Raw genomic sequence first — 17613 nt, forward strand, 5'->3', positions numbered from 1 at the left:
TTATCCTATTTGTTATATAATATAGCTCCAAATTTTGATTCGGATCTCACGTAAACTTCTCTCTTAATTAATAAACGAAGCTTTTCTCAATAAGATGATTAATTCATTATGTTCCTCTTGTAACTATTGCAAACAATTTTCAAAAACTTTTGTGTCGTTATCTTTCACCAATGCAAAATCATCATTATTTAATCATTTCCTCAGTAAATGAAATCACTTATGACATCTTTATATGAACCATAGGGATATCACGATATTTGTGCACAGAGAAATACATTCCACGAATTATAACAACAATGTGTTTTATAATGAGTCATAAAAAAACAAATAGTTCAGAAAAAGATTCATTGTATGCAAGATTACAATAGAACCATTTATCGGAGTCGAAGTTCTGTTAAAAGAAGAGAGCAGAAAAAGGACAGAAACGGGATAAATGGTGTCTTTTTTAAACAGACAGGCAATCACTCTTCGTCCCTAATCGTACCTTGTTTGCGTTATCACGTGCGTGACCCTTCCCCGTTTACCTGCCAGGCCTGGTGGGGAATGTGAGCTCCCCTACAAGCAAAAAGGAAGATCGGAACTAATTGTCACACACACTGTCCGATCACTTGTCATTCGAGATCCAATAGTCACCGAGGGAACTTCGTTACAACGATTGTTCTTCCAGAGAAATCACCTTGGAAGAAAACGTAAAATAAAAATCCTCTAATTGCATCGAGAGTATTAATTACGCGAATTCAACTACCGATATGGCTAGGTATCTGATCAGTTTTAAATCGTAACGCACAAAGCGTTTCTCATAATATTACAGATAAGTGTCAGTGACGAGTGAATTTATGTCCACAGTGTATACTTTTGCCTCGTTATCTTTTCGATCATCCTGAATAAGCTTGCAACGAGTATAGTGGTTGATGGTGATAATGATCGAGAGGAATGGGTGGTCAGAATTCAAGGTGGGCCCCAAGTTGCGTCTCTTTTGGCGTTGCAGAGTGGATACAGGCATCTCGGACCGGTATGTCAATCGATCAAATTTTTAGATAGACAATATTCCATTCTTGTAATTATACTATAAATACAACTAAATAATTATAAGCTAAACAATGATAAGTTTCACCTATTAAATGGGTTGTTTCGAAACCATATTGATCGATTATCAAATTGCAAAGCAGAGAAGAAGGATGATGTTGCAAATACTGCTTCATTTTACCTTAGAATTCTTTAATGGAATTGTTCAGTTTGACTTCTGAGAGGCTCCAATGTCGTAACAACTGCGTTACTTCGAATATTCTGTATATTTTTGTATATTACGCGTGTACTTTTTACACTTATAAAGCTTCAGATAGGTAACGATTTCGCATCGAGTTATCACTTTACGTCGAATTAAGTATTTGAATTGTTCTAACGAATGGAAAATTGGAAAGATAGTCGGTGAAAACTACACGAGATATTCACTTTTTCGTGTGGGCAGCGGTTTAATTTTGCAGAGGACGCGTGGTCGAGTGAGTTAATATTTGAAGATAGAATGGGTGTGAAACAGAATAGAGAAAAAAGCGTGGGAGTCGCCGTTCCATAGAATATTCACCGGTAATTCCGGGAATAAGTTCGTCAACGTTACGTAGAACAGCTTTCTATCCCTCTGAACACAGGGCATTGCGAGATGCAATTAAAACTTGAACAACTGCTTAATAACTTATTGTTAGCCACTTGTGCAACGCCCAATTCCAGTTTAACTTCGACCAGAGTATCCCGCCATTGTAACTTAACTTTCGTGTTTATCTCAGACAGAAGTAGTCGCGAACGAACTTCCTTCTCGTTGAACGGTAGGGAGAAAGGACTGGCAGTGAATTTATTGCCGCGAAACCGAAATTATTCGTCGGCAAATCGACGAAAACAAAACCGGCGGATTTGTGAGCCCGCTGAATGTCTTCTGAATTCAATCATCGTAAAATGTACACTGGCAAAAGCATCAGATTAAACCTTTGAAATCTCTGTTATTTCAACAGAGATTTCGAGAAATTGTTTCTCAAATATTGAAAAGCTCGTGATGATTCGATGTTTAACGCTGCAACTACCGAACATATTAAAATAGCCAGTTGTAGGTATCTTCTCTTTACAATTAATAAAATCTAATAAATCTAAATAATTAATAGAAACTAATAAAATCTAAGTGTTTTTAGCAAAATTAATGCCGACTTTCGTTGGCCAAAAATTTGGAATTGTATCAGTGCTGAATCTTCTCTTAATTATCTTATTACTTCTAACAAATTAAGTTTAACTAATCTTTAAGTAATTAATTCCGATATAAAGTCAACACTAGTCACTTGTATGGCTGGTTTAAGACTGCCATGCTTATATAATTAATTTCTATTATATCTTTTTTATTTTCATCCATTGTTTTCCATTTAGCGAGAAGTAACGTTTACTTAACCGGCATTGATTTTTGCTAATCCTTGATTCAACGATTTCAGAAATTTCCTTTTAAGAAACGACTCGGTTAGTGGATTAGTTACGATCATTCTATATGTATAGTATATTTAGAAACGCGTAATACAAATCGATAATTTCATTATCAACCGAATTAAAGCCGTTCTATAGATATCGAGTTACAAGTAATTAAACGTACAATATAAAATATACAAGCGCCATCGGAGAAAGGCTCAAGTACCGAACATCAAACGAAACTAATTAATAGGACGAGGAACGGATGAACGGTAACATGTGCGGTGTACAAACAGATGTTTTACACGTTCCGATAATCCGCAACGAGTCACTCTAATCTCAAGTGTTCGTTAAACAGCGGCGCAAAACGCGTCCGCTCCATTTCACGCGTGACGCAAACCCGATGTTTCAAGAGAGTCACGGATTCGCTTTGAAACGTTGTTGTTAAAGCCGTGAATCGTGAGTGCCGATTTCTACGATGATGCTAGAGTAATATCCATTCCAAAAGAATACCACGAATTCTTCAAACGAATTGATTAGGATTTTGCAAGCATACGTTCAAGATTCGCTCATAATATAAACAAGATAGTACTGCTCTTTTAAAATAACGAAACATTCATGTTCCCTTATTTTCATATATTATATTATAAGTTGAACGCTGCGCGTTATGCTTCTGAGAATTCGCGGCTAGCTAGCGAGATAAAACTTGCAGGCTTAGTAGGCAGCGACCGAGGTGGCGTGAAAGGGATGACAGTAGTCTTCAGTTGAGGGAAATATTTATATTTCCTTATTTTCATATATTATATTGTTAATTAAAAACTACGCACCGTACTTCAAAGAATTTACGGTCAGTTAACAAGACAAGGGTTGTAAGGCTTAATGGCCAGCGACCAAAGAGGAGTAATAGGTGATGAGGAGAGGGGGTGATAGTGGTCGTCTCTTGAGAGGAACCGGCTCGAGAATATTTGTACAGATTCATTGAAACGCGGATGAAATTTCATTAGTAGTTTAAAGAGGATATTTCTTTGCTTGGAATTTTCAAAGCGTAATTGTTACTATAAAATTGCAGTAGTAATTCAAATACCTTGAGCAAACGTTTCGCGGGAATATTTTGCCGTCGATCGTTCACCGGGATTCCGTCAATCCGCGGGCGGACGCGATATTTCTGCTGACGCAGCCTCCAACCTTTTATCGACAAATAATATTTACATATAATTCCAGTTCGGTTGGCGCGATGTAATTTCGCCGGAACGGCGAACGTTTTTTTGGACCTCCGTTTCCTTATGGGAAATGAATATAATTGAGTGGCGACGAAATACACGGCACATTAAATGTAGCAATTATTATGTTAGTAATGAACACCGCAGGTGAAGAGAGTGATAAGTTTCTCGTTTCTCACAGAACAATTTCTTGATGTAGTATGTCGTCGACCAATCCTAAGTGGAAACTATCTACGAATCTTCGAATCTATTTAACCATCATTCGATTATTTCATATTAGAATACTTCTTTTTAGTCACCAACTGAAATAAAGATCAGAAAATTGACAAGAATTATCTTGTCATAAATTTAAAGAGCAAATACATTGAACTGAAGAAATATTGTATTTTTAATATAAAAATAAAGCTTTTTAGAAAAAAGGGAGTCAAATAGATCAAGTTCCGAAAAGTGACCGTATAATTAAGAAATCTGGAACGCAAGAATAGCAATGATATCACGCTCAGGTCGTAAATCTGGCTTAGAACTATCTATCTATAATCCCTTGACATATAACTCCCCAAGCTAAAAAAGGAAAAAAGAACACAGTGAAAAGGCAATATTGTTATCACTTTTTTATTAAACTTCACACTCTAAACGTCGACCTTAAAAATCGTTTCCGAAACGTTTCTCTGGTCGATGCAATCGCGATGCATTGCGAGAAGAATGGGGTTAGCTTACGTACATAAGGGACGAGGAAACGAGACGATCGGCTAAACATCGGTTGGTCCAGAGGCAAAAGGGAGAAAATACGTCCGGGGATATCTTCTTGGTCGGTGGGACGTTTTCTCTCGCGCGACTTGATCTCAAGGCAGAACTCGTTTTGCAAAGTGCACGAGCGAGGGGAAGAGACGAAACGAGAAGAAATATAGAAAGATAGAAGGAGAAGGAAAGTGGAACGGGAAGGAGAAACCGGGGAACGAGATCTGGCCGATGTCTCGGTGAATCTCGACGCGGAAACGGAGGGAGAGAATGGCTGGAACGAGCGATCAAATGGTTCGTGAGGCTTGCTTACCGAGATAATCTCTTTGCAGCGATCCGTGTGCCGTGGGGAAACGATTTGGCCGCACTTTTTCGACGCTTCCCCGCTACATTCACGTCTCGCTGGATCTCGAAGGCCTGAAATACGTTTACGCTTTCGCGCAGATTTACCAGGCCAACGGGAACACGGTGGGGAGGAGGGGGAGGAGAGAGCTTGCTTGGTAAAATGTACGGGATCCACGTTCAAAGGCTCGGGAAGCTGGGAAAATTTCTAGAGTGAACGGCAACCCTCTCTTTCCACGCGTATTTGACTGGGGCCACAAAGCGAAAACTTCTTTCGAGGAAATTGAGACGCGCCCGTGATCTTCGAATAACGGTGACTTTTCGCTCGTGCTGTCTCTCTTTGCACGTTCATCCCAAGGTAGACTCGATGTATCGCAGCGTGTATCGCGAAGGTAACTACACTCGTATGCAAGTGTAAGAGAGAAGGGCGAATCGAATTTCATCTAGCTTTTTACGAGCGCCGTGCCGTGAATGCCTTCGATAACTCTTAAATCGAGTAGCACGATAAGGGTGTATGCTTTGTCTAAAAGCGTCGATGGACGAGAATTTGTTACGCGAGTATCAATGTAATAAGATAAGATAAAGTTTTTTGTGCGCTGTGTCGTTTCGCGGAGAACGGATTTTTCCCGAGAATTATTAAAAAGGAAAGAAGGAATTGATGGAAGCTGTAGAAATGATACGTCCATTGTGTTGAATTATGTATATTCCCTGTTTTTAAAGTGTATTGAACAGAGTTAAATCTTGAGATACATACGTCACAGTCAAATGTTATATTCATAGTTATAATCGTGTATTGTAAAAAGCTACTCTAAAAAAGAACGGAACAAAGGAGAAAAATAAAAGGGATTTCAGATCCAAGAAGAAAGTATGAACAGATTGCAACGTGTTCTCCAACGAAAATGATCTCGGAAACTAACCCAACGGTTCCACTTGTCTTCTAGATTTTCTTACCGATAATTTTCTAAGTAAATTACATTCCATCAAAAGCAAACAACCATCCCTATACTTCTACTTGACAGTGTAAGTACGTACAACGTTCTTAAAGGTGTTCTTCTTCAGCCATACTTTTTAACTCTCTTCTTTACCAATAAGGAAGGTGACCTACATGGACCCGCATGAAATTGCAGCAACCCCGTCGCCGAACGAGCGTTTACCCTCGTGAAAGAAACGCGCGTGTGCACAAACTCTTGAGCATCCATGCTCCACAGAATTTCCCTACGCTCGGCACACGCATCAAAAGTTTGATCCACTTTTCCAGCAAGACGTCCCAGACGAGTTGAGAAGGGCACTACCTCGTCGTGATCGTCGCAATTACCATAATCATTTTTCGTGCCTACGAAAAGTGACGTGTGTTTTTTCTGAACATCAACCGGCATAATACAAGTGGGCAGCATGCGGCATAATTACGCTAACAGAGTGACTCTCCTTTTTCAACCGCTTTACCACGATTCCTGGCCCCTGGTGCCGTCAACCAGTCGAGCACTCTGTATTTCTGTGCCCGCGAAACTGCATTTCCCTGCAGCTGCAGCCACGAAAGCCGACTGGCGCAGTTGCAGCTGCACAAGCAGCCTCGCGGCCGACCGCAATCCATGGCGAGCACGATTCACATACCCTCGCTCGCTCGTTTATTTTCCAGTCACGTCGTGTAATTATTTCGTATAATTAAGCTCATGTGGTCTCTCGGTCTCAAAGGGAGAAAAAGGGTAGAACGACGTAGCGAAAAGCCGTTCGAATCGACCTTTTTTTTCACTACTGACCTAACACGAACGTCGGTGTCGACGGTGGTAATCTTGGAATTGGGTTATTCGGTCTTTTGGTCGAGATAAGGTTTGAACCAGTGGCTTTCGTAATTTTCGATTGGAAGTAAATTAATAGCAGAAAGCTAGTAGCGTTAGAAGTGTGAAATTTGTGCCAAGTAAAATTGAAATGAATATATTGCTGGTAATCTATTGATGTTTAATATACAAATTCAGTGATTTCGTTTTCTAATTAGTTTAATATAAATCTGTTGTTCTTTATTCGTAGCGTATTGATTCTATGATTCGAATAATTTCGAATGAGAAGGCTGATAGTTACGCGGCACTGGGTTGACGATCAATCTTCCGTAAATCGCTCCAGTCGTGACGTTGTACTGCTAAACGATTATAACGGGACACTTAGGTGCCATCGATTTGGCAGCGAAACGTAACATCCAGCAACTGCTATTTTTCTCCGACTGTCGTACATTATAGCTAATAGATCATGCGAATTGAAAGGGAACATATCGTAGAGACAACTCGATCTGGAATTCTCCTCTGAATAACTTCTTAATTGGGTTGCCAAATTCACAATTACGTTCATATTGTAAAAATTATATTCTTATGGCGTTACTAAAACTTGAGATCTCGATATTTTTTCCAGCATTACATATTTAAACAAGCCACTCTATACTTCATTATTGCCAACGATTGTACATTTATCGATTATCATAGTGCTTTATTCGATAGTCTGATAGAGAATTGAGCAGAAAGTCGCCTAAATTTTCTAGGATTTTCTCGCGTTTACGTCCGTTCAGGTAACAGCTACATGCCTGGAACTGAGTGACTGACAGACGTGGAATAGGGAAAAAGTAATTATTCATCGGGCTCGAAAACGAAGTGCCGTCGTAGCCTCGAAAGCTTTCGACCATTTGATATAACGTTGCCTATCCAGGATCTTGGCGACGCGACGACATATGAAATTTCGTCGATTTTTCTCTTCGAAATACAACGTACCATCTTCGTGCGCAACACGTCCATAGACAAGTCAAGTTTGGAAAATTTTCCAAGAATTGTAATTCAATTGTCTTTATACATATGGTACCGTTTTTAATTAAAAGACAATCTTCGGAAATTCATATTTCGAAGATTTTCGATGGTCCCATTTCTGGGATACTTATTTTACTCTTCTCTTACTTCGAAACCAATACTTTTGGATTCTACCCAACATTCTGCGATATTCCTTCTACCCGATCTTACTTCTGCAATTGCTTTTTTAATACTACTTGTTTGATAAAAATAAAATTGATTTCGTCATTGATCGCAGAAGCTACGTCGTCTCTTAAATTTATACTATTGTGTGTACAAAAGTGCACTGCCTCCAATATTCTGACAATGAGTAATAGTAATTTATTGTTGAAGGCACGCGTAAACACAAATACTATTTGTCTTTGATTCAGGAAAGACGAATTCTTTCATTTTTCTACGACTAATCCAGCTTACTGAAATAAATTAATGTTACGATAAAAACGGTCACCATAGAAATGAAATAATTTATCTTGACACTGTTATATTAATTGTATCGAACGACGAGTAGTATACCGAGTTCATGTATAAATTCATATTTAGAAGAAACGTGACCCAGTCTATTTTTATTCCGAATGACTCGTTTGATAGGCATCGCATGGCGCACAATACCCCACTAGTTTTATAGTTGCATTAAAAACGATTGAGATAACAATTTGCTTTAACGAAGAAACGCAAACGACATTTTTAACGTGTGACCCGCATTTTCGTTATAATCTGTCGCCTACCTATGCACAGGAAGCAGAAAATCCGATAAGCCAGTTAATTACTCGCAGTGAAACTTGTGTACGTCTAAGTTACTCAGGTTTATCATATATCTTACGCGGACACCCTATATTATAAAGGCACGAGATTGCTCAATCAAGCCTGGCCTCAGGGCAAATTGAAATCCAGTTATCGAGAAACTGTTATGAAACTGTTGGAATGAATTTCCTAACATTAATTTCCGGAACAGGCCGAGGGAACAGTGTTTTCTTTATTTCCTGTATAATCGAGCGACAGTAGGAATCGTACTACGATAAATGGACAATACCGTTAAATGGAACTAGATCGCCGACAAAATTTATTAAACGTTCGAATTTTAATAAAATACGTTGAACGTCACAGTTTCGGAATTATCAACAACAATAACTTCATGGAACATATAATACGCGTAATTACTCCGTATCGTTAACACGTGTATCGTTAAGCGTGGAAATTTTGGAAAGTAATTAACCACCCTGTGAAATAACAATCAGTCTTTGTAAAATGAAACGTTCATCAAATTTCAGCATATTCATACTCATAAGCTGCCAAGAATTCTCATGTTTATTCACCAATGGGGCAATGTAAACTTGTTCCTGACAGAAGCGAGAATTACAAAGAAAGGAATTAATCTTTGGTTAAAATAAGAGACAAACATTTGCGGCGCGATACGTGTAAGCTCGGAGCAGAAATTGAAGGGACTGTTACAATAAAGAGATAGCGTCACTTTCCAGTAATTTACGTAAACCGGCAAAAGTCAAGGCAAAATCAATCGAAATCAAATCACGTTTTTGCTACAAATTCAAAGTGTCTTATCGTTCCTCTCTTTCTCTTCCAATAAGTACAATTCGAATATTGGAAATGCCTGTTTATTGCTTCGACATTTAATTTTGTACACCGATGATACGATGTAAACTCGTTCTTGACAGAGTTACAAAGGAACGAATTAGTCTTTGATTAAAATACGAAAACGATCAACTACGATGAGAAGTAACACGAGTGTTCTAGGATCGAAACAAAAATGTTTCAAAGACGAGTAGCGTGACTATGACAGTTTTAACGACCTCTTCTCGTGGTAGACGCATTAATGACGGTACGTTCATAAATGATCGAAGCGGATGCGGAGGTTTTGCCGATTCAGCTTCAGCTTTTGGCAGTAATTGAAATAAATGATATGGCGTCCTTTGCTGAACGCCATAATGAACTTCCACGTTACGGTGGTTGACAGATGTCATAGCGACCTGCCGCTCGGTGCTCGCCTTCGTTAGCTTCCTACCTTCGAAAAGGTTTAATCTCGGTTCAAGTAGATCCTGATATTTGATCTCTGATTTCCGGGAAACTTCGCTCTCGATATTTCTTATCATCGACTCGATCGTGCACCGTTCAATGGATCCGACGACAAATATTATATTGCATTGGTATTTATTCATTTCGCAAGCACTGTTTGCCAATTAAATTACCATAACCGATCAATACAAATAGTAAATAATAAACAGCAGAAGCCATATAAAATCGTAATGTACGCAAAAGTTTGCAAATATACGTTAAGAAATATGTAGCAAGAGGTACCGTTCTACGGTATATTTTTACGTGTTTGCAACACAGGGAAGTATTTTTTAGGTCAGTTAACGATATTAATTCCATGTTCCATTCATACATATAACACGTTTGATTTTATCATCTTAAATATTTGGAGTTCTTTTTAAATGCACAACCTAATTCCACTTTCCGGGATTTTCAAAATTTTCACTTGGACACCATGAACGTTGTCCAAAAAGGGAGATAATATCACGTTGTTAATAAATGCGTTTTGTTCGCATAAAAAGACGTGCTCACGATTTTTGTACAACTACACAGTTTAATTAATTTTACGTTTACAGTGCTCTGTAGGAAATTGATGTTCTAACTTTTTACGTGTAATTGTCTGGAGAACCGAAAGCTTTGGAAAAGATCGATGCGTGACAACGTTATGATCGACTCGTGTGGCAGACAGGTATTTCCCACGCCTATATTGCTGCGAAATTACGTATTAGTTTACGTGCACACTTATGGGTAGCACGGCGTGTCAGCCACATAATTCCGATACATAACATAATCGATACGGCACTAATAGGTTCAAGAGTTAAGTGAGATCGAGTATATGAAACTAGTCCGGACCCTCTTTGACCAAATTCACGTGACGCTGGTTACGGCGTTGATTTCAATTAAAACTTTGATTTTGACGTAGCCGGGTTTGACGTAGCGTAGTTTCGAAGATTGCCTTTGCTAATTCAATTTCCCACGCATTATATGGGCCCCTGGACGCGCCCCCTGGTACAAATGGACGATCCATGGTGAGACACCATGATCTCACCTAAATCGACAACTTTTTCAATTCTAATTTTAACCTAGTTTCATCAGAGAATAAACTTTTTCAATCCAGGAAGTACACCGACGAACTTTTCTTTCGTTTCAACAATTACAAAGAACGAAAAACAAGGATCGAACGAAATATACTTTGGCCTTAAATCCGGTTATATTCCAGGATAGAAGAATTCATATTACGTAGCGTTTCGCTTGGAACCGAATTGTCTTTCTCATTTTTAATCGTATTAAGAAATATTTCTTCCAACGATCGGATCGATTTTAATAAATGTTATGTTTAACAATTTCTATGCTACGCGTACAAAAATTCATTTTCGTAACTTTTCGCACAATAGCCGTCGGTATAGCTAACCAGGCAGATGAAATCGACTGCAGCGTTCTCGTAAGTCCGACGGGTTTCCACTATTTCTTTCTTCATTCTCGAGATGCTCGTACCCTCGATTCCAATTTTTACGAGGCTCACACACAAATCTACGCGATACATATCCGCGTTGCTTGCTCGCAGACACCAATCTTGAAGATTGTTTTCTCGCATAAGCATTGTCATTATCACGGTCGATGCTGGCGAAGTTATATATTGATAGGTAAACACTGTGAGCATCCGTTTCCATTCGAGGATCTGCAAACTTTCGTGCCACGAAATTACCATTTCCATCGTGGAATTCAATGTATATAATTGAATTTAGCGTGCTTAAGTGGCAGGGAGAGAGCGTAATCTCGAGAAACACGCACCGGGTAGAGCGTAATAAGCTCGAGCCACCTACGACGTTGAACGATATACAAGCGATTATTATACCGGGATAGTAAATGGCGCGGTATGAGAGCAATATCTGTGAAATTTGTAGCATTTCCGCAACTCGTGGGTATAAGAAACTTCGCGTTCAACTGTGGAATCGTTTAGGCAGTAGTATGTACTGGATATTACGTATATTACAGAAATCCGTTGTTACCTCGTATCTCTTTTACCAGTTATTAATTTGTACGTAAATTCATTTACTTTCTGAGTATTTCATTCTTTAACATTTTTAATTGCAAGCGAACTGTGCCAGTTGATATTCCACACACGCGATAAGATTTAAAATAACGTTTTCTTCCATGGTATTTCTCCTTTGAATTTATCCAGATTACGTTTTAATCCCCGTCTAACAGGAACTTCCTCGACTTCGTCACGACTGTTGAATATTTTACTTTGTAGTATGAAAATGAAGAGGCAAACGAGAGGAACGTTTACCATGTTACATTTTATCACGTGATGCTATTACGTAAGATGTTGAACAAACGGTAATTAAGGAGTCAATCATTTAATTTACGCTCCAAAGAATCCTTCTTTTCAAATAATGACAAAATCACTATCACCGTTTAAACGCACTAAAATTTCTCCTTGTCGAAAGAACATAAGGTAATACAACTCGAAACGAAGAGTAACAAGAAAACCAGTTCGCAAAACAACAACCGTACAAGCGAAGGGATGCGCGAGGTACACGTCCCCCGTGGATGTTACACGAAAGGTGTTTCTGTTCCACGGTAGAACAGAAACGTTAGGGTTTTCATTGAAACGTGGCGATGCCTGCGGGAGCTTACTGCCGCGGGATTACCAGAGACAGTTGGAAATCCGATCAAAACAAATGGACTGCGAAAATACTCTCCCTTCCTCCTGTTATTACCTCGTCTCCCTCTCTTCTCGTACCTTTACTCCTGGCGCATATAGTATCAGTCGTTTGCGCGGGAAGACTGTTACAAACCGACCTGGATAGCCTGGAGCTCGTGGATTTTCCCACAGAGAGGAGACAGCCGGGCGTAATTTGACCGATCGATACGAGAAATCGCTGATCGTCGAGTAATGAGCGACTCTGATTTCTTGTCCTCTATCTCTCAGGTCTCGTTCGTTTCACGTAGACGAACGATAGAATCGGTGGCTGGTTTTCATCTGGCAGGCTAACAAACACAAGGGGAATAGAAGAGCTCGTCTCGAGGGTAGTTTTGGGCAGCGCCAAGCGTCGATTGCCACCGGGACGAAGGGAATCGAACCATTATCACGTAACAGACAGATTCGAGTTTGAAGCGTTCCCACGTGGAATTTAAAGCGAGCCGTGTTGTACGTGCCCCATTTTAAGGTTACTCTCTTGCTCAAGAGCTGACCTTGATGGACATCCAGACTTTGGAATTGAAGGAATTAGGGGAAAGATTCTTTGGGGTTTAATTCTTATCGTATGAGACACGATGTCGATTTTCTTATTTTAATGTTGCTTTACGATTAAACAGCGTGATTTAAATAAATCTATATCTAAACAGAAAGACTTTAATACAACAGGGTCACGAGTCTAACATAAGTTTTTCAAAAATAGACAAAATTGTGGACACATGAAGAGGCTATGTTTGACTCTAAAATAAATTAGAAAAGAAAAGAAGAATTTTAGTAACATGGTATCGACGACAACGTACTGACTTTCAGAAATGATTCCCTGTAAAAGATAGGAAATTTAACTTGTCGGGTCTTTCTAATCTTCGTATAGTAAAAAAAAAAATGAAGAATTGCTCCAGCTTCGCATTCCTAATTCCAAACGCAGGATGAATAGAGCATCGCAAAGAGGAAAGAATCGGAGATTAACCTGGAAAAGTCATGATTAGAAGCACCGTCCATTCTTCAGCAGGTTGAAGATAAAGCCAATGGGATAAAACATCTAGTCGGAAACGAGAAATCCATGATACGTGGCGACTTGAAGCGAACGAGGACGTCGAATGACCGAAAATCGGCTCCATAAATCTTCTGAAATGCCGTGGCGAAATTATTTGCGGGACACGGAGGTGTCGTGGATGTAAATTGCCGCGCTTCGACTTCCTACTGGCGCCGGAAATCGCGATAACATCGATGTACCGGGGCCAGTGGCATAAAAATCGGTAGCTGCTTACGCCATCACGTGCGATCGTTCGCACGTACGACCGTTTTTATCCTCGCGTCCAAACTGAATTGTTCTCTCCTTCCACCCACCTCCCAAAAATACGAAAAAAAAACAATAAAAATAAAACAGATAGAGACAGAGACAGAGACAGAGAAAGAGGGAGGGAAAGAGAGAGAGAGAGAGAGAGAGAGGCGAATAAAAAGGAAAATACAAAAAAACAAGCGCGTTCGTCGTCGAGGATATTCAGCCGTTTATCGTTTGGTTCGATGGCAACGACCGGTCGAATTCATTCCCTCTGGCTGAATACATTTCAAATATAATGGATACTGGATTATAGGTATATTTTCTGCATGGGCCAAGCAAAGCCAAATGCGGGATTATTGTTTCATAACAGGCTTCGTGGATTTTTCCGGCCTTTGTTTTCCCTGTCGACGTTATTCGATGAAAATTGGGGTCACTTTTGAGGGTATCGCGCAACCACGCGACGTCCGCGGTAATATCGCGCGGAACATACTAATCGCGAACCGTTCGTTGTTCTTTTTCATTATCAAATTGGTCATGTTATCCACAGCTTAGTGTTGTGAACGTTCTATAAAGTATGAACGCGTATTTGCAAATATCTTTGACCGTTAATTAACCGGGTAACATTACCGATGAAAAACTGCAAATGATATGTACGATGAGATGGCAGGGCAGTAACTCGCTGTGTGTCACTTTTTTTTTTTTTTTTTTTTCACGTTTCAAATCGTGTGATTCTTGATTCCACGAAAATATACAGCTATTTGATAATGCGGAGAAATATTTCGACTACTGACAGTTCATTTTCCTATGCTTTTTCGCTGCTGCCGGTGACGAACGAGGTTTTTAATCGTGACGTCCATTGAAACGATGCAAATATGGAAATGATCTAGCGCGATGTAACGAGATATGACGTTACATCGGCAAAGAGAGGAGATACACATCTGCTCGCGCAGATACGCTCGATTTATGCAACGTTCGTAATCCATGAACTGCTGTAATATTTGTAATTGACATATTCGTAACATTCACAATATGGACATGTTGTTTGGCGATGCGCCAATACTTTGGTATTTGCATGAAAAAAAGATACGATATTCGGTTCAATTATACTTTATACTTCGGTTTACGTATGTGACCGTGTAGAAATATACCGGCAGTTGATTATCCTTGACACGATGTATTTTAATCGCACAACTTTTTAGATAAATTAAACCACAATGATTTTCTTCTTCATAATTATCGTATAATATCATGACGCGATTATATTAATTTTTAAAAGCTGACATGATACAATACAACCAGTACTTTTAAATGTTAAACTTCGCAGAACTATTTCATTGCATAACAAATTTTTCATTTTCAGATTCTTTAATTTCTGATTTACGATGCAGTTAGAAAAGATCCTCTAAATTGATAAAAGGACTATTTATGCCAATTCAAGCAGTGACATTTAAAGAGTAAATTTATATATTAGTGTACACCACAAATAATACAATATAATATTGTTATAATAAATCATTAAATCATTATTAACTGATAAACATTAATCAAATTCGATCATCGTTCCTACAAATTGACTGCAAATATTTCTGCACAATAGTATACATTCAATCCTTACGAAATCATTGATCAGCCAGAATCATTGATCGACTAAATAGGAAATAGTCAAATAGGAATTGCGAGCCAAGAAAGTCCATTCAATTTTTGCAGTCAATTTTTCCATTCATATTCTTTCTGCGGTCATAAGTCATAAACCACTTTGCACCTGCAGCTCCTCGTCACCCCGTGCACGTATGTCCATGCGTCGCGCCCTATTGCGCCAGCACACGCAGTTACCACTACAATCATCAATCAGGGGAGCCCGTGGATCGATAAACTATCAGGAGCAGCCAGTAGGAAAATCCAACTATCAGGAGGTGGATCGAAAATAAAAAACAGACTTCGCTCGTTATGGAAATATCGAGGTTCTGACCGGGTCTTTCCCTTTTCATATGAGGAAAAAGCGACATCAAATACCAGGGATACCATACAAAAATACCACCAACACGTAGCACTTGGATAATAATAACGTTATACCCCATTTTAGACGTTCGACGCTCCCCGAAAGCCCTTTCATCCGTTCCACTCTATCTGTCTATCTATCTCTTGTTAAAGTTAAGACGACACCAACCTTCTGTTCCTGCTATCCTATTCGAAGCGTCCCATTCGATCGTTCGAAGGGCTGAATCGTTGCGACGTCGCGGCGCACCCTCGCCGCTCGAGCACCCTGCATGCTCAGTCAGAAGGGTAGCGGCTGTACAGTTTACGTACAGTCTTCCGTGCGAAGACAACGGAGAAAAGTATAATGAGTCACGTGTCTGATTTTTTATATGCAAGTAATTTTAAAATCCAATATCTTACCAACCAATTGCTAATTATCAAAACTTTTTAGTAAAAGGGACGCTTGAAACAGTTGGGAAAGTAACTGCTTAAAGCTGTTATGTAAAGATTCTGATTAAAACAATTACGAAGAACCTTTTTGTCTCTAATAACTGTCACGAAAAATCGAAATATCCAACTATTATCCATTTCGATTATGGTTCCTATTTCTAAAGTATCGACTTTTCTCTAATTGATATCACTAATTACTACAGCTGCAGATCACACCATTTATGTGCATATTTTTGACAAAATTATTATAAACAGAGGGGGAACATTTGTGAATATCATTGATTTCTAACAAAGCGTTGAAATAAATAAACCAGGTACATATTTTTCACACTCTCAGTTAGGGACGTCTGCTATCTGCACAGATGGGGACACCCCTTCCCCATAGGCATAAAAGATTGCGGTATATATACGTACACATTTATATTCCTCAGATGCATGAGTACATATATTTATACGCGTATGTGTATAGCTATACGTATACATACATATTGTAACAGTTTTCAGGCTCCGTTTTTTGTTAAATGTTATTTTCGCTTTGTAGTGATTAAATAACATGAGAATCTGAAAATCTAGAAAATTACGTGTATCATATTTTTCCCTGTGATCTTCGTAGAAAAATTTAGAATATTCAGACTACAGCTATTTTTCTGTGAATTTGTAAAAATTTGCGAGTTTCATTTTTGTGGTAGTTTCGAAAATTTAAACGCGATCTCGTTTCAGGTATTTTATTAAATTTTTGGCTCGAAAAATGCTGCCGCAATGTGGTACAGAGTCGTGTTACACGATTATCGAATTGGGAACATAAAAAATCGAAATAAAAGAACTACTGGTAGATGAAAGCAATACGCAGCACTGCACGTCACCATCACGTTAATTTAAATTTTTATGAAGCCACTACCATGCCCAGCGTCACGTTAATTTAAATTTTTCTGCCGAAATTGCAATCTTTCCGATCTTTTCATACGAGGTTCTTCGTTCAGGTCTTGGGCTTCGAGGATACGTATATATGGCTCAAGGATGGCAATGGTGGTCAGAAGAAAAGGGGTGGAGTTTGGTTAACAAAACCACTAAATTCAAGCAGCAAGGTAATGGACAGATTTTTTAGATAGAATTTAATTCATCGTTTTAATAAAACATATAGATAGAACATGATCTTCTACTTGCGTTATATTATACTTTTTATCCATTTATATATCTTTTTACGCTTTATTTCGATCGTTTTGATTAAAGCTTTAATCCCAGTGATAGTTTCAGAGTTAAGTTCTTTTTAAACTACGACATTAGGTTCTACCAACACGATTTTTCAATTTTGAAGATCATTTGGGCAGATCAGCAGAAAACGATCGAGCGACACAAGCGCGGTTACGTGCCATTATCTAGCTTCGACTCGGAGAAACCACTGATAAGGGAGAAGAGACTGGAGGTAGATCAGTATCACTTGAATATCATCAAGGAGGACGACAAAGATTGGCAAGAATTTTGGCAAGAAGATCCTCAAGACTCTAGACTGATGTTCAATGACGAACTTTGGGATCAAGAATGGTACCTGGTAATTAAGCTCATTCAAAATATCCTTAAAAATTGTGTAAAAAT

At 38.9% G+C, this 17613-nt stretch overlaps 1 protein-coding gene across 1 annotated transcript in view; it reads left to right on the forward strand.

Annotated features, from left to right (window-relative positions):
* Positions 1–590: 590 nt before the first annotated feature.
* LOC139991360 (neuroendocrine convertase 1) overlaps positions 591–17613 on the forward strand; it is a 29747-nt gene continuing 12724 nt past the window's right edge. The window contains exons 1-4 of the mRNA XM_072011343.1: positions 591–757; positions 847–1012; positions 17001–17105; positions 17336–17569. Of these exons, the coding sequence (XP_071867444.1) occupies positions 750–757; positions 847–1012; positions 17001–17105; positions 17336–17569 (513 nt within the window). The 5' untranslated portion in view covers positions 591–749. The remainder of the gene's footprint in view (positions 758–846; positions 1013–17000; positions 17106–17335; positions 17570–17613) is intronic.

The sequence above is a fragment of the Bombus fervidus genome, chromosome 10, assembly GCF_041682495.2.
Source record: "Bombus fervidus isolate BK054 chromosome 10, iyBomFerv1, whole genome shotgun sequence".
In the NCBI taxonomy this organism is placed as follows: Eukaryota; Metazoa; Arthropoda; class Insecta; order Hymenoptera; family Apidae; genus Bombus; species Bombus fervidus.